The 21,364-nt window shown below is 41.6% G+C and overlaps 3 protein-coding genes across 8 annotated transcripts in view; 2 read left to right on the top strand and 1 right to left on the bottom strand.

Annotated features, from left to right (window-relative positions):
• Positions 1-5,450, top strand: part of LOC121932770 (ras-related protein Rab-35-like) — a 15,735-nt gene extending 10,285 nt beyond the window's left edge. Inside the window, exons 4-7 of the mRNA XM_042471739.1 lie at positions 657-780; positions 1,090-1,214; positions 3,736-3,860; positions 4,081-5,450. Coding sequence (XP_042327673.1) covers positions 657-780; positions 1,090-1,214; positions 3,736-3,860; positions 4,081-4,209 — 503 coding nt within the window. The 3' untranslated portion in view covers positions 4,210-5,450. The remainder of the gene's footprint in view (positions 1-656; positions 781-1,089; positions 1,215-3,735; positions 3,861-4,080) is intronic.
• Positions 5,439-11,646, bottom strand: LOC121932753. 4 transcript variants are annotated; one of them, XM_042471700.1, is made up of 7 exons: positions 11,507-11,641; positions 10,296-10,439; positions 9,338-9,531; positions 7,972-8,022; positions 6,464-6,628; positions 6,195-6,371; positions 5,439-6,113 (listed from the first exon to the last, which is right to left on the bottom strand). In XM_042471700.1, the coding sequence occupies exons 2-7, from the start codon at positions 10,401-10,403 to the stop codon at positions 5,966-5,968; spliced, it is 843 nt and encodes a 280-aa protein (XP_042327634.1). In that variant the 5' UTR covers positions 10,404-10,439; positions 11,507-11,641; the 3' UTR covers positions 5,439-5,965. The 4 variants fall into 4 exon arrangements, with proteins under 4 accessions (XP_042327634.1, XP_042327635.1, XP_042327637.1 ...); XM_042471701.1 differs by lacking the exon at positions 11,507-11,641 and adding an exon at positions 11,071-11,248; XM_042471703.1 differs by lacking the exon at positions 10,296-10,439 and having other exon boundaries at positions 11,507-11,646.
• THOC6 (THO complex 6) lies at positions 11,270-21,340 on the top strand. 3 transcript variants are annotated; one of them, XM_042471682.1, is made up of 13 exons: positions 11,270-11,402; positions 14,794-14,909; positions 15,006-15,070; positions 16,519-16,622; positions 16,710-16,747; positions 16,849-16,897; positions 16,978-17,049; positions 17,764-17,866; positions 18,790-18,839; positions 19,213-19,275; positions 19,564-19,674; positions 20,043-20,171; positions 21,182-21,340. In XM_042471682.1, exons 2-13 carry the CDS (start codon positions 14,794-14,796, stop codon positions 21,263-21,265), a joined length of 984 nt encoding a protein of 327 aa, XP_042327616.1. In that variant the 5' UTR covers positions 11,270-11,402; the 3' UTR covers positions 21,266-21,340. The 3 variants fall into 3 exon arrangements, with proteins under 3 accessions (XP_042327616.1, XP_042327615.1, XP_042327617.1); XM_042471681.1 differs by lacking the exon at positions 11,270-11,402 and adding an exon at positions 11,465-11,590; XM_042471683.1 differs by lacking the exon at positions 11,270-11,402 and adding an exon at positions 11,703-11,833.
• The last annotated feature ends 24 nt before the right edge of the window (positions 21,341-21,364 follow it).

The raw sequence follows: 21,364 nt of genomic DNA, 5'->3' as shown, positions 1-21,364 counted from the left end.
CATTTAGCAGACAACTGCTTTTGTTGACTCACCTCTTTGCGCTTTATTTGGTTTGGTTTCACTGGCAAACTGAAACCATAGTTTATGTAATTTCAGTTAGCCAAATGGTAGATAAAATGGCTGTGTTGAAATGGTCTTCTTGCAAACAATATACACTGTGTATACTCTGATTGTCACATCAGAGCTTGGAGTCTTTACTAGTCCCAAATTCCCTAGCATGTCTGGTAGCCATGCTGGCTGGGAGATTCTAGCACTTGTAGTCTCACAGAGTAAGTTTTCCAGGCTCCTTGCATGAGAGATTGCTTCTGTACTATTTAGCAGGTATGACTGAGAGACTTGCCCAAGGTCATCAGTGAATCTATGGTCAGGGTTGGACTCATGGCTTTTTTGATCCTATTGCTCATTCATCTTTCCCCATGGTGGTGGTTGCAGTGTCTGATGTGCAATTGCTTTTTGATCTCAAGAATTATAGATGGTATTCTTGCTTATCTATTTCTGTGGCACCCTGTCACCTGTTCTTTGCAGCTTTTACTCTACTTCCCGCCTTGCTTCAGTTTTTGTAAAAAAAATATTTTAAAAATACTTAATTTGTTTGAGTCTCACTGTTGGCATTTTTATGTCCCTCTAACTCAATGTCTGTTCTGAATCTACCCTAGGCAGCTATATCACAACAATTGGGGTAGACTTCAAAATTCGGACATTAGTGATAAATGGAGAGCGTGTGAAACTGCAGATCTGGGACACAGCAGGACAGGAGCGCTTTCGGACCATCACCTCCACGTAAGCCTGGGACAGAAGTGGGGGTAACTGGGTATTCTGGGAGCAGAATATGTGGCTCATGTAGGGCTCTTGAGATCTAAGGATGGGAGCTGTCTCAGTTTCAGTTGGCTAGACTGAAACTGGGGGTGGTGGTGGTTAGTGCCTTAAAATATTGTTAAAAGACATTGTATGAATACATCTTTAAAAATGTAGACAACTTGAAATTCCTGGGTTCAAAAAGACCTTGCTTTGTTGGCTTCTCCGTGGTCGGTGGGAGGTTTGTTATAGTAATTGGATCTCATCTGATGGTCTCTTGTTCTCTCGAGGCAGGTATTACCGTAACACTCACGGTGTCATTATTGTGTATGATGTGACAAACGCTGAGTCTTTTGTTAACGTCAAGCGTTGGCTGCATGAGATCGGGCAAAACTGTGACAGTGTCTGCAAGATTTTGGGTGAGTAACTCAGTTATAAACCTACTGTCCCTTGTTCTGTCTTATAGAATTTAATGGATGTTGTTTCCGAACTTTGACTCAGTTGCTCCATCAAGGTACACTGGAATCTAGATGTGGGAAGCTGCAAGTCAAAAGATGATCCCGGGATGCAGTTGTATCGTTCATACCGGGTTAAATAGAAGCATTATATCAGTGATGTCTCAGGCTAATGAATATGTGGCACAGTTTCAGGAATAGCAATCCAGGAAGTGTCCTCAGATGCCATAAAGGTTACAACTGTTCATGTGCTCAGAAGGCTGTTATATTTTCTAGCAGCTATAGAGCAGGTTTGGCATAATGTTGCCCAAATGGCTTCTGAAGCCCACTTTTGTGGCTGTGGGAACCTCCCACCAGTCCCCCAAAGCCTCTTGCCATTTTTTAAAATGCTGTGATTTGGGGGTGATTTTGCCCCCAAACCACACAGAACACCCCCCCAGTACATGAAAACATGAGAAAATACCCCAACTGCTAAATGCCAGTATTTTTGCTCTATTTTATTTGCCCTTGCCAGTCAAATACCTGTGTATTCTACAATCTTATTTTTAAGTAATAAATCAAAGGAAGATGTGTTTTACATAAACACAGATGCTTCTCTCAGCTTTGGTTCTACCAAATAGAGGCATGCTGGCAAAAAACTGGAGAGCAGTTGTTCTAAAAGAGAATTGCCAGTGTATGAAACAACTGGGTATCAGAGCTGATTGATTGCACTTTTCACAGTCCTGTGATGGTGGTCCAAAATATTTTTCTGCCATCTTTCAAGGCAAAGCTCCTTGTCATGGCAATTTAGAGTACCCAAAGCAATAAAGTGTAAAATACTGTTTAATGAAAGTAGATAAGACATATTAAATAGATGCAGTACTAAAATAACAGTATAAAAGACAGGCCTGCATTACATTAAAAGCAACTTGGATTAGCCAGGTCTTTTAAGGATTGAAAGCAACAAGGAGGGAGTCCTCAAGGGAGGATATTTCCTAAGGTTGGAGTCATCACAGAAAAGGCTCTTATCTCTTGCACCTGAAAACTAACTAGATCACAAATCAGGTGTTTTATCTTGAATGCCTGCAATTAACCTTAAGGACTACACAAGTTTGTGTAGGTGCAGATGATCCTTGGGACAACTTGGTCTCAGGCTATTTGAGATTTAAAATCTTAATTTAGAACAGAGGCAGAGAAAGTACAAATTGCATGCTGCTCCCAAGCCTGACTTTTCTGACCCCTAGTGACCATCATTAATTAAAAAATAAATTGCCACTGATTTTCAGGCAACCCACCACCATCCCCTCCCTCATTGGCCAAACAACATAAAATCAAGATTCAAATATGTTTGCTTTACTTTTCCTACCTCCAGGCATGAAGTCAAAGAGGAAGGAAGCTAATATTCTAGAAGTGACATGACAGTTCCAGTGTACCTGATGTGTAGCATGCCCATGTAGTTGTGTATTATTCCATCATATGGCAACCCTAAGGCAACCCTATCTCAGAGGTTTCTGAGGCTGAGAGTGTGTTACTTGCCCATGGTCACCCATTGGGTTTCCATGGCCAAGTGGGGAATCAAATCCTGGTCCCCAGTCATAGTCCAATGCTTAAACCATGTGTATGCAGGAATAAAAATTGCCTCCCTCTGCTTTGTAGGATAGTAGTTGCATCTTCCATGCAATCACCCAGGGAAGTGTTTCAAACCTTGCCTTCAGGTGACTTTGATCACTTAAACTAGTCAGTTGTTGAAAGCTTACCAGTATTCCATAACCATTTCAGGTGATGGGGAGAATTGCTTGATTATTTGAGAGTCTGCCATGTCCCTTGTAGACACATTTGGTCTTTGAGGTCATGGGGAAAATTCCTCTTGGTGCTGCTCTCTGCAACTAAGTTCTGCTCTGCAGCTTTTTGGAGCAGCGCATTTAACGAAGTGGAACCTACTGTGTGGAATACGCTACTCTCTGAAATTTGATATGCTCCAATAATTCTTAGTTTTAAATGCATGTTTTGCCAGCTTTCCCTGTGTAATCCAACATACCATGTCATTCTTGGACACGGCAGCATAAATATTGTTAAGAAAGAATGCCAGAGAGCCTTGGCAGACTGGTAATACCAGCTTGTGGAAAATGTCTTCAGTGAGTGGTAATATCCACTAAATAACAGGAAAATATCCAATACATAATGGGGCTTAATTAAGCTAAATTTAGCAACTTTGGGAGGTGGGGTTGTCCTCCTTTTTAAGATTAAAGCAGGCAGATTCCCATGCTGTATGATTTGCTGATTTCAAAATGATACTTGAATCTGGGGTCAAATTGAAGTTAATTCATTAACCTCTGGACCAGCCTTCCCCGACCTGGTTCCTTCCAACTATTTGGACTTCCGCTCCCATGTTAATTAGACACATCTGTCTGTACAGCCATTACTCCTGCAATGTCTGGTTAATACTGAAAGCTGCTGGGGTTTTTTCATTCCCTCTCTTCTTTTCTCCATCTCCAAATCATATCAGTGGGTAACAAATGTGAGGACCCATCCCGGAAGCAGGTGGAAACAGCTGATGCTCGGCGATTCAGTGAACAGATGGGAGTGCGGCTTTTTGAGACCAGCGCCAAGGAAAATCTCAATGTTGAAGAGGTACTGGATGGGATGGGAAGCAGCATTGATTTGGGAAATGCCTTGGTGCCTCAAAAGGGAGGTCTGTGTGACTGTGAGGAGAGAGCTTTGAAATGTTACTCCTTTTTTGGACGACTAAAATTTTCCAGGATTTCTAGGAGTTTTAGTCCTCCAAAAGTAGCTTTTCAATTCTGAGTAAAAGGAAGTCTCATTCCCTTTCCCCGTGTTTTCTCTCCTTTAGATGTTCAATGCCATCACGGCCATGGTGCTCCGAACCAAACAGGAAAACCTGGCACGTCTCCAACAACAGAACGAGGTTGTCAAAATCAACAAACCCAAAAAGAAGCCTTCAGTCAAGAAATGCTGCTGAAGAGGCATCTCTTTCCCCCTCTTATTCTCTTCTTCCTCCCTACCCTCAAAAAAATTTATCTGAAGGACTGGACTGTGGAAGGCTGAATAGATAAAAAATATAGTTGCTGTATGTTTTGTGTGTGTATGGTGGGGAGTCAGGGGGGTATAAGAAATCTGTGAATGATGCCTCCAGCATGAGAATTGCACTCCTCCTGCCCTGGGGATATTGAGTTGCTAGTGTAGAAAAAATCCATACAAACATGGACATCTCTCCTTGGAGGCAGTGAGTCCTGTTCATTGAAGGAGTGGGGCATGATGAGGACCATTGCAAATACACAAACTACTGAAACAAATTGCAACAAGATGATTGGAAGGATGTGACATACAGATGAGTTAGAGGTTGTAATCCTCTTCCCCCAACCCTCAGCCATTTCCCTGTAAACTCTTCTCATTTTATTTTACTTCTCACATCCCTGTCCTGTGTTGCCACTTTACTGAAACACATGTACCCACTGTTGGGTCACTGTAAGGAGGAAGAGGTATAAGGAGAGTATTTACTGGGAGGCAATAATTCCCTATTTTATACCTATGCCTGTGGCCAGCAACGTATTAGGTGAAACTGAGGAAAGCCAACAAAAGATGCCTCAACACCCCATCTAGCAATACTAGGAATTTTTGCCATTTTCTTTGCCTTCTTTTTGGCTCAAAAATGGGGTTCAAAAGACAAGACTTTGTGCCTGGGTTAGGAACTGGGATGATGTTCCTCTCCCACCATCTGCAATAGGATTATCCATCTCTTCCTGATCAACCCTGCAAGTCTTGCAGAGAATAGCCATGTGCATCCATGTTTTCATAGAGGTAAGCTTGAAAAAAAAAGCATATCTCTACCACTTCTCAATGCTTGTACATGCAATGTCTGTTTGGGGTGCTCTCCTGTCTGCCCAACCTCCCTTTCTGAAACTTAGGAACTAATGAGAAGTAGGGAGGTATGTTCCAACCAAGGACTATGAAACTGTCCCTTGGTTTGAGAGATGGTCTCCACCCTGCAATTCCCCAAAGGTGGCTGCAACAGGGTTGAAAACCTCCTGTTATCTTTAAATATGGGGACCATCTGACTGTGCAATATGTCTGCTTCATGATTTATTTTATATACACAAAAATGAATTATGTACATAATTAAAACATCTTGTTTTAACTCACTGCTAATGGCATTAAACATTAAGGAGACACCACTATTCAATAAAGAAATTTAGATAAGAACCCATCTCTGCTTTTTTATTTCTCCAAAGTGCTCACTAGTTACAGTGCCATTTCTCTCTGGGATAACGCTGGCTTGTTGGCTACATAGCAATCATGGTGGGAACAAGAGGTTCAGAAGGCCTTTTTTGTTAAGTGAAAGTGAAGAGAAAACTGTATACACTGAACTTCCTTTTGGATGTAGATTAAAACCTCACCTCTGATAAAAGTATAAAAGATGAGTAGAAAACCTATTCTGAAATGTCCTTAAAAGTACATATTGCAAGTTAAGTTCTAGCACCATCTGACACTATTGCTGCACTAGCCTCTTACTGGAAGAGGAAAAAGAAGCACACGATATGTTCACAAGAAATGAGTGCATATATGTTTCACAATGAGGAAAAAAAAGATTAGATTATTGCAGTGCACTTCAAAAACCTGGGGTGTTGCTATGTGGATGCAAAACAATTTGTGATGCTCAGTGACAGTGCTACTGGTTGGAAGCCTGACTTCCAAATCAGGAAGTTGGAGTGAAAGCCTCATACTTCCATTTCCTCTTCTACTGCTGCTGCTTTTTGCTGGGGCTGAACAGAGTCACTCTTGGAAGAGGGTATAGTCATCAATGTCCGAATGGTGTGTATTGACTTATTGTGAGGGCTCCATAGGACAACCTCTGTACAAGGATTCCTGTGGGAAGGAAGAAGGTGGTTACTGGCACAAATAGATTACTTTTCTGTGTTTATCCTCCCTCCCCAAACTCGTACTTACAAAGAGAGAAACATTTGTTCAGGTGTAACACTGACTCCTCCAACTTCCACTTGTAAGAGAGAAGGATGCGGCAGTATGGGGCACTCAGCCATGATGTATTCCCCGTCCACAATTACATTGTTGAGCTCATCTTCATCATCTGAGCTGGTTTCTTCATGCACTCCATCTTGGAAAAGCCTGGGATAAACAAGATTCTATGTAACAGAAGTCTTTCAAATCTCCCTTGACCCCATTTTCTAAAGAACTGGATAGCAGTGATACTCTACTACCTCTGTTGCAGCTCTTTCAATCGTGTGTATGCCTGCTGCCACATGGGGTCTTCATTGTGGACAGGGAAACCATTGGAACTGTAGATGTGGTCATTGTCCAGGCTAAGGGAGTTGAAACGGGCAGCCATCTTGTCTTCTGAGAGGAAGTGTTTGGAACTGGGCTCCCTTTTGAAAATTATGGAGAAAATTGTCAATTTAGTACATCAGCCAGCTCACCAATCCTGCCTTGGGCTACTTTAAGCCAAAAATTCACATTAGGTCTATAAATCTAATGGGAAGTGCATGGTAACACTTTATGATGTTTTGTTGTTGTGTGCCTTTAAGTCGTTTCTGACTTACAGCAACCCTAAAGTGAACTTGTCAAAGGGTTTTCTTGGCAAGATTCTTTCAGAATGGGTTTGCCATTGCCTTCCTCAAACTGAATGTGTGACTTGCTCAAGGTCAACCAGTGGGTTTCCATGGTTGACTGGGCAGTCAAATCCTGGTCTCCAGAGTTGTAGTCTAACACTCAAACCACTGCACCACACTGGCTCTCACAGTGTTTAAAAACACTTCTGATAAAGTGTCACAAGAGTTTCAAAATTCAGTGCAACACTGCACGCAGTATCAGATGTTTAAATTTTCTGCACAGCACTGTCATGTTGAGCATGAAAGGGTATTTTCAATGTGGCTTACAATGACAGTAAGCAGCAATCAAAACTTGGGAGACGTTATTTTTGTGGGCTACAATCGGGTGGATGGAAAATTTTCTATAGGTTTATCCATAGTTTTTGTATTGAAATCGGTCCTTTAATGAAATAGAATGTTCAACACTTGTACTGAACCATTTTACTCAGCTTGAAACTGAACTGCTAAGTACTGCAAAGTAAGAAAAGCTAAGGTACTACCATCATACCTCAGCAAAAGAAAAGTAAATTGCTATAAGATATTTCAGGTACAGCTGTCTTTAGCCATGTATCTTAAAAAAAAATAATGTTCTTATAGTGTAGTCATGCTTTCAAGTGTAGTCATGCATTCTCTTTAAATATGAGAGAGGTATATGCTATTCTATTTACATTATTACAACTAAATAATTTCCATGTAAAGTTTTGTTTGAATATAACATTTAAATCAAAATTTCTGAATCAGATAACATTATTTTGAGCACTAGAAAATTTTCCAGTTCTACTTTTTCTGGAAAACCCACATCACCAGCTACAGGTCTCCATGGCTAGGGATGGGGAATTCTGATAATCCAAAAAGTATTTTTACGAGCTCTGAAAGATACTGCATGCCTTAAGATCACAGTTTCAACAGCTTGCTCCCTAAAAATCCAGGGCCCTGGAAATTTTGTAAAATCTTTTCTGAAAGAAAGATGGACTATATTTTGCCAGTTGAAAAAAAATCATGGGAAAACAAGAACATGGGATTCTAATCTGTATGCAAAAGGAGAAAGATTATAAAGATGAACTAGGGCCACTCTTGTCAAGTCCTCTGTCCCACCCTGGCCATTTCCTACTCAGACTTACTGATCTCTGTTCTCCAGGTGGCGTTTGAAAGTGAAAGATCTAGGCTGGCACCTAAAAAAAAGAAGAGAGTGTTGAACCCAAGAGCCAGATGTTCCCTTTCCTAGGTTTCTTTTGCACTAGAAAATTATATAAGTTATTTAGCTGCCATGGCTACATCCTATAGGATTCTAGGATTTATAGTTTGGTGAGGCACTAAAGCTCTTTGGCAGAGAATTTTAAATGCTCCATGAAACTAAAAATTCCAATATTCCATAGGATGGATTCATGACAGTAAAAGTGGTATCAAAGTACTATAACTGTGTAGTATCAAAGAGACCATGCCCACTGGCATACTTTCATTATGTCAAAATTAAAATAGACATTCCTCTCCACCTTGTAGCTCTAAAACGCTACAAGTTTTCAAGGTTTTCCTTTTTGATACGCTGTTCCCATATTCACCCTCTTCTTCCCTTTCACAAAAGCTGGATTCTCTTACACGTTTGAATACATTTTCTTTAGTTCACTTTTAAGTCCTTCAGTCCTTAGGAAAGGGATATCTGAATTTCTTTATCTACACTTATCTTTCCCATACCTGAAGGCTGTAGGCAGGTCTTTCTTGGCTGCCACTAAACTAAAACTAACTAAGTGATACCTAGTTAATGCTTTCAGCAGTTAGCCAAATACTTTTTTTTATTTTCCCAAGCCTTCAAACTGAGGTCGGCAAAGTGTTGGCTATAAGCAGCATTCAGCCCATTTCTTCATTTTTGGCTCATTTTGTGTTCTCATGTATGATTTTATGACAAAACACACATCTGTCAAACCACTCACAAAAGTTTCCAGGGATGTGATCATCTTTTAAACAGGTCACAGCCATTTCTCTGTTTTCATGAAAAATAAATACACTTTGGAAGTGGACTTTTGGGTACTTTTGTAGTTAGATGTGTCTGTAGCTAGGGATCCCTGGAACTTGCACACATCTGCTTTAAAGGTTTTATCTTACTGAGTTTAACTAATTTAATTAGTAATTTTGTCACCATTTTCATTTTTAAACTGGATTTCTTAAACTTAACTGTACTGTAAAGTGCATATCTATAATAAATAAATAGATCTGCTGCAAAGTTGCAAACATAGTTGTGTCTCTGCACCCTTCTCACCTTCTTTACAGGAAGAACTATTCAAAAGCAAAGATGAACTGGGAAAATAGGAACAAAGATGGGTGCAGCTTTCCTTCTTTGGCATAAGGCTGAAAGCCCCAAACATGTAGCTATATTGGTGTATAAAGATCAGAAGGATGAATGCTCTTTAGAAGGCATTCTTTTCAACGTACATCCAGAAACAGATCCCCTGTTCCTGCCATCCAGTTAGGAGCCTCACATCATAGACTTACCGGGATCGCTGCGTACCACTGAAGTTCAGCAGTCCTTGGCTTGACCTGATACACGACACTTTGTGTGTCACATCTCGTTGCCAGCCAGAGGCTGTGCTGTGGCTCCAGCCCATGTTCCCTGACAAAAGAGAGCAATGCAGGGACAGGTTGGATGGGAGCAGTGTGGCTGACTGGTCACCAGCTGTTGGATCCATCTGCAAAGTTAAAAGGCAAATAGGTGATGGTTGAAGGAAAACTCTCCTCCCTTGATAACACATGGTAACATAACCTCCAACTGTCCTCATTTGGCAGGGACAGTCCTGATTAATTCTCTGTTGTCCCACTTTTTCAGCTGCTTTAAGAAAGTCCCAGTTTCTCTCTGATCCTCCTCCTTTCCGTCTTCTTCCTCAGCTTACTTCAGTTGTACCAAGCTGAATTCAAAGTGCAAAAATAGTTTGCAGTCAATTAATGTAGTGGAAGGAGAGGACGTTTATGGAGTTTTGGTCTTCCCAGTAGGCTCAGGCAAAAGAGTGGGTTTCAAGCTGAGAATTCAGCCCTGGTCTTTAAAAATAATTTTGTGCATGAAACCAAGTTTTGTACATTGAACCACCTGAAAACAAAGATGTCCTTATCTCAGCCACCTGTGAAACAAGTTTTAGTTTTTGGACTATTTCAGAATTCTGGATGAGGCTCAGCCTGTATGTTTTCTAATATTTTGATGTTGTTGTTGTTAATCCTGCTTGAGTAAATATCGACTCATGGCAACCCTGTGGATGAGACATCTCCAAGACTCTCTGTTCTCCACTGTTCTGCGTAGTTCCTGCAAATTCACACCCATGAGCTCCTTAATAGAGTCCATCCATCTAGCATGCGGCTTTCCTCTCTTTCTATTTCCTGCCACCTTTCCTAGCATTACTGTACTTTCTAACAATTTATGCCATCATGATGTGACCAAAATCAACAGCCTCAGTTTATTCACCTTGGTTTTCATGGAGATTTCTGGCTTGATCTGTTCTAGGGCCGATCTGTTTGTCTTTTTGGCTGTCCACAGAATCCTTAGAAGTCTTCTCCAGCACCACCTCTCCATGCATCTACCTAAGCATCTACCTACATAATAAGGTCTCTTGGAGACGGAACCCAAGATTAAAACATTATGTTTCATATACACTTTAGAATTTTATGCAATATTTTAAAACAATTTTGTGCACAAAACCACATTTGAGCACAATGAATCCCCAGAAAGCAAAGGTGTCACTATCCCAGCCACACGTAAACAAGTTTTGGGTTTTGGAATATATACCACCTGTTGGGCTTTTTTTACAAGGGCTCTGAATTCTAATGTTATGACATGACATAGAGGTTGACTGCCATTGAAAGTACTATGGACAAGTATTCCCCAATGATCCCCTATGGGCAAGCATTCTCCTATTATTCTGCTTGGGCAAGTATTCCCCAATGATCTTCTTTGGCCAAATATTTTCCAATGCTCTTCTTTGGGCAAGTATTCTCCTATTACTCTCTATGGGCAAATATTTTCCAATGACCTTTGGTGGGCATGTATTCCCCAATGATCCCCTATGGGCAAGCATTCTCCTATTCTTCTTCTTGGGCATGTATTCTCCAATGCTCTTCTATGGGCAACCATTCCCCAATGATCCCCTATGGGCAAGTCCATACTGCCATTTGTTTCAGGAGGCCCCCACACAGGCATATGCCAATAATGTTTCTAGACTGAGTGACATTTGTGCCCCTGCCTTCAGGATCTTCTCAATCCCTCCAGGGCTCCTTCTGAGGCCAGTTCAGGCGAAGGCCCCTTTGCCTTGACCTGACGGAGGCTGGCTAATCCCGCTCGACGCCCACAGAATGGCAACAAATAGCCTTCCCAGCATCCTCCGCGCCTCTCTGCCGCCATTTTAAGTGAGCGCCTAAAACAACTCCCAGCAGCCTTTGCGCTCCATTCTTGCCACCACTTGGTGGGCGTGTCTAGACGGCGGGAAAGGGCGTGGCCAATCTTGAAGCGGGGGCAGAGGCCCGTTAACTGTTTGCGCATGCGCACTGCCAAAGAGAGAACGCGGCACCAGAAACGGTTAGTAAAGGCCTAAACGGTGGAAAGTATGGGAGATGATAAAGAGTGCGCGCGCATGCGCCGTACGATGAGGGGAAGGGGAGGCCTTTCTATCGATGTCTTACCTGCCGAGGATTATTTATGGCGCCTTCCTCCACAAGAATTCCTGCATTCTTCTCTTAGAAGCCGGGGTTGAAACGGCGTATAAAGTAACAACAAGCTTCCTTTATCACGTGAGGGGGGGTAAAAGGTTGCTGTCGCGAGGTGGGTTGGGAAATGTAGTCCCAACTTCCGCCTTCCCCCCACTTGGGGCAGAATAGTTGTGCGAGAAGGCTATCAATCCCGTCATGCTTCGCGCTCCTAGTGCCGCTCTACCTTTCTGCTTGACCATAGAGATGGAGCGTTAACTGTGGGCGAGCGCCCCCTGGCGTCGGCTTTTTTCTTATCTTTTGGTATGATAACCTGATACAATAGTACAGTATTTAAAAAACCTTTTACATCATATTCCACATACAATGTGTAATAAATCACATTGATCATCCATTCTTATCTAAAACTTATTCCTATCAAACCATTTAATATTAATTAAACCAGTAATTTTTAAAAATACATTAAATTGTTATTAATATCTTCATTCTTCTTACCATCTTCTTTTCATCATATACTATTCATAATTCCACAAAGGAATAATACTCTTACTAAAGCCTTTTGTACATATGTTTTCCATATTGCTTCAAAATCACTTCCCCTCGTTATTCCTTTTTTTAACCTTAATTCTGCAAGTTAGCTTCTCATTAATTGCCATTTGCCATATCTCTTTATATCAATCTTACATTTGTAGATCTCCTCGATCTTTCAACCTTTTTGCTATAATTAGTCTCACTGTTCTTAATAGATTAGTAATTAAGTCCTTTATATCCTGGGTGCAGTTCATCTTATTATCATATATAGATAGCAGTGCTGTCTTTGGACAGAATTCTAAATCAGTTTATGTTATTTCTTTTATCTCTTTGAATACTAATTGCCAAACATTTCTTTACAGATCTACAGCCCCAGTTATTTATTCATTTTTCAGGGTGGCCACACGTCCTCCTTTTCCAGGACATGCCCTACGTTTCAAGCTTCTGCCCAGGAGGAGGGATCCCAAAATGTCCTCCATTTTGAGCATGCCTAAGAAACAGGAAATTAGATTTCTATCAGTGTTTATAGCTTTCATTTTGGAATGCCCTACATTTTTTTTCTTGAAGGTCCTTACATTTTACAAGTGCTTTGTTAGCCTTTGCAGTTATGACATCTGGTCATATTTTGGGATTAGTATTTGTATTTGCATATATGTATACAGTGAGATATCTTGAAGATGGGACCCAAGTCTAAACACAACATTCGTTTATGTTTCTGGCACACCTTATAAACATAGCCTGAAGGTAATAACCATGCGAGAAGAGAAGACTAAGAGGTGCTATGATAGCCCTGTTTAAATATTTGAAGGGATGTCATATTGAGGAGGGAGCAAGCTTGTTTTCTGCTGCTCCAGAGACTAGGACCCAGAACAGTGGATGCAAGCTGCAGCAAAAGAGAGCCCACCTCAACATTAGGAGGAACTTCCAGACAGTGAGGGCTGTTCGACAGTGGAACACACTTCCTTAAAGTGTAGTGGAGTCTCCTTCCTTAGAGGTCTTCAAACAGAGGCTGGATGGCCATCTGTCGGAGATGCTTTGATTGTGATTTCCTGCATGGCAGAGGAGGGTTGGACTGGATGGTCCTTGCAGTCTCTTCCAACTCTATGGTTCTATGACAGAAACAAAATAATTCATTTGAGAGGTGATGCTGCTGGAGAAGAGTGCTGTGGATACTGTGGACCGCCGGAAAGACAAACAAATGGGTCCTTGATCAGATTGTTGCCGATTTCCTTTCAGAACTAGGGAGACCCAGAAGCACGACTGAAAAGGAAACAGACTGAACTGTACTTTATTTTGGCTGCAGTGTTTCCAGAGGAAAAAAGTTCCAATTTTCTGGGGCCTAGATTCCAAAGTGAATCAATCTATTACAGTACTTTGACAAAGGAAGCTACAAATCACATTTCATTGATTACATATAAATTAAACACATACACCCCTTTTACATTCATTGGATGCTCAAAAATTACAACTAACATACGTCTCTATCTGTCGTGGGGTACCCATCAATCAAACTGTTATCTATATGTTTTCTTTTATTGACTTCAAACTGTGTCTGCAGTACTTCCCTTTATGTGGGTTAGTATCCTGAGTTAGAAGCCATTTCAGGGATTAATTACATTCCAGAGCAGAGGATTCGGCATTATCCTGGCAACATTTGCTCTCTATACATTTCAGTACTATAATTTTCAACTCCCGAGCATAGTAAAATTTCAATTCAAATCCACCCTTTTCAAGATCAGGACTGAATACTCCCTGGAAGCCAAGGTGACATAATTGAGTCTGTTATATTTTGGACACATCATGAGAAGACATGAATCATTGTAAAAAAACAACAATGCTAGGAAAGATGGAGGGAAGTAGAAAGAGAGGAAGATTGCAGGCTAGATTAATGGAGGATAGGGAGTCTTGGAGATTTCTGATCCACAGGGTTGCCAAGAGTCATGGCCAGATGCCATATCTGCAAAGGAGGACAAGGCACCCCAAAACGTAGTACATTCAAGAAAATGTTGGACATTACAAGACTCAGGTGGGATACAGACATGGGATTGCGGGAACCAAGCAGACAAGTGAAAGATAGGGGTTCTTGGAGGTGTCTCATCCACAGGGTCACCTTGAGTTGAGGTTGGCTTGGAGGCAGATAACAACAACAGCAAAATAAAAGCTAAAAATACTCATAGAAAAATAAATTCATGCTTAGTCATGTTCAAAATAGAATACATTTTGAAATTTGTCCTGGAAAGAAGCTTGAAATGTAGAATATGTCCTGGAAAAAGGAGGATGCCTGGTCACCCTGGCCGGGGCTGGCTCCAGGGCAGTCAACACACACATTTTTATACAATATTTTAAAAATAATTTAAACAAAGTTTGTGTGCACACAACCATCAGAAATCAAAGGTGTCACTATCTCACCCACCAATGTGGACAATTTTGGATTTTTGAATATTTCAAATTTTGAAATTCTGGGTAAGGGAGATTCAGTCTGTCCCTGTGAATGGGCTGGAGAGCAAAGGATGTCATCTTTCCTTTGTTTTTCTGATTGTGATTGTTTTGTTCTGCACCTTTTTTTTAAAAAAAGAAAGAAATGATGGAATTGGTAATTTATTCATCTCTGAAATCAGTACTCTAATGCTGGTGATCTCTAGATCTGATCCTGTTCACTTTCCAAAACCAGGCAAGACTGATATGTTCAGGGTGGTACTGTAGACTTGACATCTCTTTTCACCTTTCGCCAGATGGATATTCAGCGCTCCCTTGAACTCCTGCATATGACCATCTACTCCCAGAGCATCTCACCTTGTGGCAAGTATTTAGCAGCCGGGAACAACTATGGAGAGATTGCCATATTCAGGTAATCAGGCCTTTCTTATGACAAAGTGTGTTTTTGACAGTGGGGCATTAAAATCCAAATGATCATACATTTCATGGTTTCTCCCTTTCTGTACAGCCTATCAGCAGCACTGAGTTCAGAAGCCAAGGAAGAGAGCAAGAAGCCAGTGGTATCCTTTGCAGGTAACTGTGGTCAATTGAATTCCAGAACCTCCAGTGTTGCACTGTGACTTCTAATGCCAACTTGTTGCGTCTTTATTTGTCACAGTTTGTCATTTATAGCACTGTAAAGCATATTCCCCCATAAAGCATATATCAAGGCCTGGTGTCAGGTTGTTCTGTAGTTGAACAAATGCCTAGAGGACTCATTGTGGTTGATGTTGGCATCATTTTTCATAAAACCCCAATTTTAACAGTTTAGAGCTAAGATGAGAAGCATAGAGCTAGGTGGATACAGTAGTTTGTATCTTCTGGAAGATTTTTGTATCCTCCTCCTTAGATAGATAGGGATTTCCTGCATATAAACACCTCTCTCATTCAAACTAACCATGTGATTTAGGTCACTCCCCCCTTAGGACTAACAGATTCTCAAGATTTTCAACTGAACTGCATGTTTTCCATCTTCCTCCTCTCTCAACTTTCTTTGGAAATATGGTGAGATAAAGATTTTTTTACTTCAACTATCCACTAGCTAGATTAGGATATAGGTTTTATGTATATATAGATTAAAGCCATTAGTAAACTTTTGTTTTAGACCACAAGTTACATGTTGCTTGTTTTTGAGTCAGTCTCAGTTCTTAGGAAAGCATAGGCCCGTTACAAACAAGCATAAAAGTACGTCCTGGGAACATACTAGGGTTAGTATGTCCCCTGACGCCCCTAACCCTAGTACGGACCCAGTCCGTACAAAATGGCGGCGCCCGTTCCACATGGGGGCCGCCATTACGACGTCACGAATGTGCTGCCTCCAAACGAAGTGGCGCGGACGTGACATCATCGCACCGCGTGAGGGCGCCTAGAGTGCCCTTTCCGCAGTGCGAGAAGGAGCTCTGAAACAGAGCTCTTTCTGAGGTTTGCGTTGCTGGCGCAGCCTTTAGACGGCTACGCCAGCGACGCAGAGGAGAAAGGGTCCGAGTGGCCCCTTTCTCCTCCTCCCCGCTGTCGCCGGGTGTCCTTGGGGCTTGAAGCCCCAAGGACACCCCTTTTGAGGCCACAGGGAAGCGGCCTTTTGCCGCTTCCCCGCAGCCTGGAAAGCGGAGGATCGGGGCCTCAGAGGCTGCCGTCGTGGCAGCTGAGGCCCCAGTACAGCGGGGAAAGGGCCGCTTACAGGCCGCCCCAAATGGGCGGTCTGTAACGCGCCAAAGTTTGACCAGAGCACATTTCTGCTTCTCTGCTGCTTTAAAGCTAGACCCTAACAGGCTTGGTTTTGACATTTTTGACATTTAAATATTTTTGTTTTCCTTACAAAGGTTGAAGCCTTAAAAAACTTAAATTACCCTACAGTACCTTGCTGCCTCTGTTTGGCATCAGACAGTATCAAAACTCATGGGTGGTAAAATGAGATTATTCTATGGGTCTTCTTAGGCAGTTATGCTAAGTCCACCCTGAACACTGCTGCTTTTTTTCTGTAGCCCATGATGGTCCCATCTATGCCATGGTTTCCACAGACCGGCAACTGTTAAGTGCTGGCAATGGTGAAGTCAAGGCTTGGAACTGGAGTGAAATCGTGAAGAAGGTAAGGAGGGGTTTCTTGTCATCCACCTCATTATGTTTCTCTTGATCTCTGCTGTTGTTCTTAACATCTGTCGACTTTCTGTCTTAGGGTTGCAAAGAAGCTTGGAGTAAAAGGCCGCCTTATGGGTATAACTCACTTCTCCCCTTCAATTTTCCTCCCTGTCTTTTTTTCTTCTCTTTTATACACACATCCAGATGCAATATTTTTCTCATTCTTTTCTCTTCAGGAGCAGCCTAGAGGTGCCAGAAATCAACAGCCTTCAACTGAACCTCAAGGTAAACCACAGTACAGTTTGGGAAGGTTCCAGCATGGCTTATTCAACTGCCTCACATTCACAGCTGTTTTCCTTCTGCAGGATAATAGTCTTCTAATGGCCGGTGGAGATTGTTCTATTCACATGATGGATCTAGAATCTGGAGCCTTTACTGTGAGTGCTTGGGGTGCGGGATGGACAAGGTGTCAGGAAGATGGATGATGTTGCCTAGGGTTTGTGCAACCCAACAACTTGTCTAATCTCTTGTTAGTAAGGGTGCATCTGCATAGTAGAAATAATGCAGTTTGATACCACTTTAAGTGCTGTAGTTCTATGCTGTGAAATCCTGGGATTTGTAGTTTTACAGGGTCTTTAGCCTTCTCTACAAAGAGTGCTGATGCCTACAGATCCCAGGATTCTGTAAGATGGAGCCATGACAGTTAAAGTAATGTCAAACTATATTATTTCTACAGTGTAGATGCACTCTTTATCATACTTGAATGGTTTTCATAGTGGATAAATATATCTAGTCTGTCAACTTTTTCAACTTGCTTAATAATTTGTTTTTAGTGTTGTCCATTTAGCCTTCTCCCATATTCGTAAACTAAAGATTTATATTAACCCCCCTTCTTTCTCAGGATTCTTATGTCAGTGATATAGATTATAATATAACAATTCAACCAGGCATCCTCCAGATAGGCTGTGTTACAACTGCCATCTTCCTCAATGAGTACTCGGTATCTGGGAATTACAGGATTTGTAGTACAACTTCACCTCCATCTGGTTCTGTTTTTTGAAGCCACAGTGCTAGCTTCATTAGCTATTTATTTGACTTGTCCACTGCTGTCATAGTGAATTTTAATTCAATTTGCTCTGTCTTGCTCACAGCATGAATTTCAGGGCCACACTGATTATATCCATTGTCTGGCCCTTCGGGAGCAGCTCAGAGAGTGCTTGTCAGGAAGCGAGGATGGCACTGTCCGCCTCTGGGGTAAGCATCTGTGGTCTGGTGTTTCTTCTCAGTCTTCTTCCAGACTCTTGGCTATCTGCTTTTATATCTTGAGATATTTATCTTCTAGTATGGGCCCCCAACTATCAGCTGCGGATGCTGTTCTGCAAGTTCCTGGAGAGTACTTGTGGAAAATGTAGATTCTATCTAGGCAGAACCTTATTTTATTTATTTCATTTATATGCTGCCTTTCTCCAAAGGGACCCAAGGCAGCTCGCAGAACCTTGTCAGTGATGGCCCCTGTGTGTGTGTGTGTGTGTGTGTGTATTATCGTTGACCATGATGGCTATGGGGAATTCTGGGAGTTGAGGATTCTAATTCTGAAAAAACTGCCGGTTTGAACTTGCATGAATTAGGAAGATATAGATGGGGTGAGCCTTTTATTTGATCTCTCATTCTCCATTATTAATCAGTCATTCACCATATTTGCCAATACATTTACATATACTAATTTTAATTTTTAGGAATAATGTTACTTCATTGTAGGAAGGAACTGGCAAAATCATCTTTGAGTAGTCCTTGCCTACTCTGTAAAATTCTTGGTGTCACCATAAATTGACAGATGACATGAAGTCATGTACACACTCACACACCCAGACAAGATGATCTGAAATTTCTTGAGAAGAGGGATATTTATTCTAAAAATCTGAATGTATTTGGAGGCTGCTCCCAGTATGGTTTGGAACAAACAAATGTAACAGATCTCACAATTCATTTTTAGTAAACTTTTAATCGCTTTACAATATTATCCTTAATTTCCTTTGGTTCATATGCTGGGACTGGGATGATGGAAAGAACTGACTACAGTATTCAGTTGGAACGAAAGGGCTGGTTTTGTCCATTGATATCTGCCTGGAGTGAATCAATTGGTAGGGGATATCTTAAAATTATTTTTGTTTTTTCAGATTTACGTACTGGAAGTCAAGTTCAGTCCATTGAAGTGCACAAACATGAGGTATGGGTATTTTCTCCTATGTCCTTGCAACTCAAAAGAATACAGATTTCCTGTTCCTCAATATTTATTAATTCTGTGCCTGTCCATCTGCTTTAGTCTTTTCAATTATTAATGAAATAGACTCTTAACATTAAATCACTGCTCATAGCAGAGAATAAAAAGAGCTTACAATTAATCAAAACTGGAGACATGCACTAATCACTTCACATATGTAAGTTTGCATTTTACTGAAACAACGTATACCTTTGGGAAAATGAAGCATTACTCATTTCCAATCAGTCTACATGTGATGGGCCTGACACTACTACTTAACCAGTCAGAAAACAAATTTCCTTCAGGCATCTTCCCTTAATGTTCATCTCAACTCCCTTAGGAATGCAACCGGCCGCAAAATGGGAAGTGGATCCGTTGTCTAGCAACAGACTCTGACTGGATGGTAAGTGTGTTAACTTTCTGCTGATGAAAGAGAATTGCTAGATATCCCAAGATGCACTGAGCTAGAGTGCAGTCATCTTAGGTGTTCATGGACTGGGCTTGAGACCCCCGTCTCACCAACCTCATACCTCCTCCTTTGGAATACCCTGTCCTGTCTACTTTTTCTGGTGTGGAATTTTTGAGAGTCTTTGTTTTTTCTTAAGTATTGTAGAGTAAGCTAAAGAACTGACAGTGTGTATCTTCAGCAGGTTTTGGGTTCCCTTTAGTATTCATGTTTCTCTTCCCATAGGTGTGTGGTGGGGGTCCAGCGCTCACGCTGTGGCACTTGCGGTCAGTCACACCTACTACGGTATTTCCCTTGCCTCAGTGCCAGCAGCAAGTTATGTTCTACCAGGACCTGGTAAGTCTTGCCTCTGGAATAGAGAGCCACAGCATCCCCCTTCTTTTTTCTTTTTGGCCTCCTCCTTTGCTGTTTTTCTTTTCTTTTGATTCCTGCATTATTCCTACCTCTTAGCAGTTTTCAAGGGCCATACAGCAGTTTTCCTCCACCCCACTTTTGCTGTCTGAAAAGTTACTTTTTTGAACTACAACTGGCCATGCTGCTTGGGGAATTCTGGGTAGTCCAAAGTGTAGCTTTTCCAATATAATCCTTAATTTCTTTCCCACTTTTCCACCTCCTCCATGCTTGGAATTGACTTTTAACAGCCTCATTTCTCATCCATCTCTTGCACTAAGTGTATTTCTCCCACCCAATCCTGTCTCCCATAGATTCTCTCTGCTGGCCACAGCCCAACTATCAACCATTTACAGATCAGCGGGGAAGTGAAAGCCCAAATCCCTTGCATTCCACGTTGTGTCCATTCTCTTTCCATCAATGAACAGTCACCTGAGCACAAGGTACCTCATGGATTAGGAGCAGTATATGGGAAGTGGGCATTGACTGGCATCCTGTTAGTGGCATATGTACTTATGTGTATGTATGTCCATTTGTGGGGCAGCAGAGGGTTGGTATTCCTTTCCTCCCTCTGAAGTGCCCAAAGTGCCTCTCCCTTAGGCTTGCCATACAGCCTCTGAAACCCCCTGCCTTGCATGCCCTTTCCCTGCCTCATGGGGCATAGGCAGGATTAGAGACATATTTGGCTCTGTCCCCTTAGGCAGAAGAGAAATGATTACATCAATGCTGAGATCTGCTGGGTTCCTCCAGAAGTCTCAGTGCTGTTGTAATAATTTCTTATATAGATGTAGGAATATAACCAGACCCTTCTCCAATTCTGCCTACTCCTATGCTGTAGGTAAGAGTGGCCATGCTGGGGGAGAGAGGCTTCAGAGGCTGTGTGGAATATCTAGGGGTGTCGTATATGGTTCAACCTAGCATAGGTTTGCATGTGGAACTACTGTGCCACACTGACTTATACAGGATTGCAGGCATGGAGCCCTGTAAAAAGGAGCAGGTATCTGTGAATTTAGGTGAGTGGAATTCTGCAGTGGTAGTAGGATTTGACCTATTAGTGGGCGGGTCCTCAGATTGTACAAGATGAGACCTAGGATAACAGTGGAGCTATTGAAGGTAAATGAGTCCCATTTGGGAAGAAAACAGGTTATAAATCAAATAAAAATAACTAAATGGGATGGGAGACTATTTTCCACTTTGGGTGGAAAATATGCCATAGTTGTGAACTAGGGTTTTTGATTTGATTTGAAGAAAACCAGAGTCTGGATTTATTTTTTATTCTTGGTGTTGTTTCTGGAATGATCATTTTCTAAAACAAGACAAAAAGACCAGAGTTGGGATTTAAAGTGAGATTGATGTAGAAAATGAGAAGAATGAGTGGGGCAGTGGATGGGATTCAACAATCTTCAACGCCACTCAACATTGACCAGTCTCTCCCCTTTCTCTGCATCTCCAGGTCTTGACTGCAGCTGGAAGTAGCCATTGCATTGACGTCTTCACCAACTTTGGTTACCGGGCCTTTTCCCTTGTTTTCACCTAGTGCTCGCTCTTCTTTCTCGTTTGTAGACAATTGTGTATTTTTTTTTTAAATAAATAATTTGGTTTCGGATAAAAAGTACCTGTGTAAAACAGGCCACCT

Source organism: Sceloporus undulatus, chromosome 6, assembly GCF_019175285.1.
Source record: "Sceloporus undulatus isolate JIND9_A2432 ecotype Alabama chromosome 6, SceUnd_v1.1, whole genome shotgun sequence".
Taxonomy (NCBI): Eukaryota; Metazoa; Chordata; class Lepidosauria; order Squamata; family Phrynosomatidae; genus Sceloporus; species Sceloporus undulatus.
This window is presented reverse-complemented; position numbering and strand designations above follow the sequence as displayed.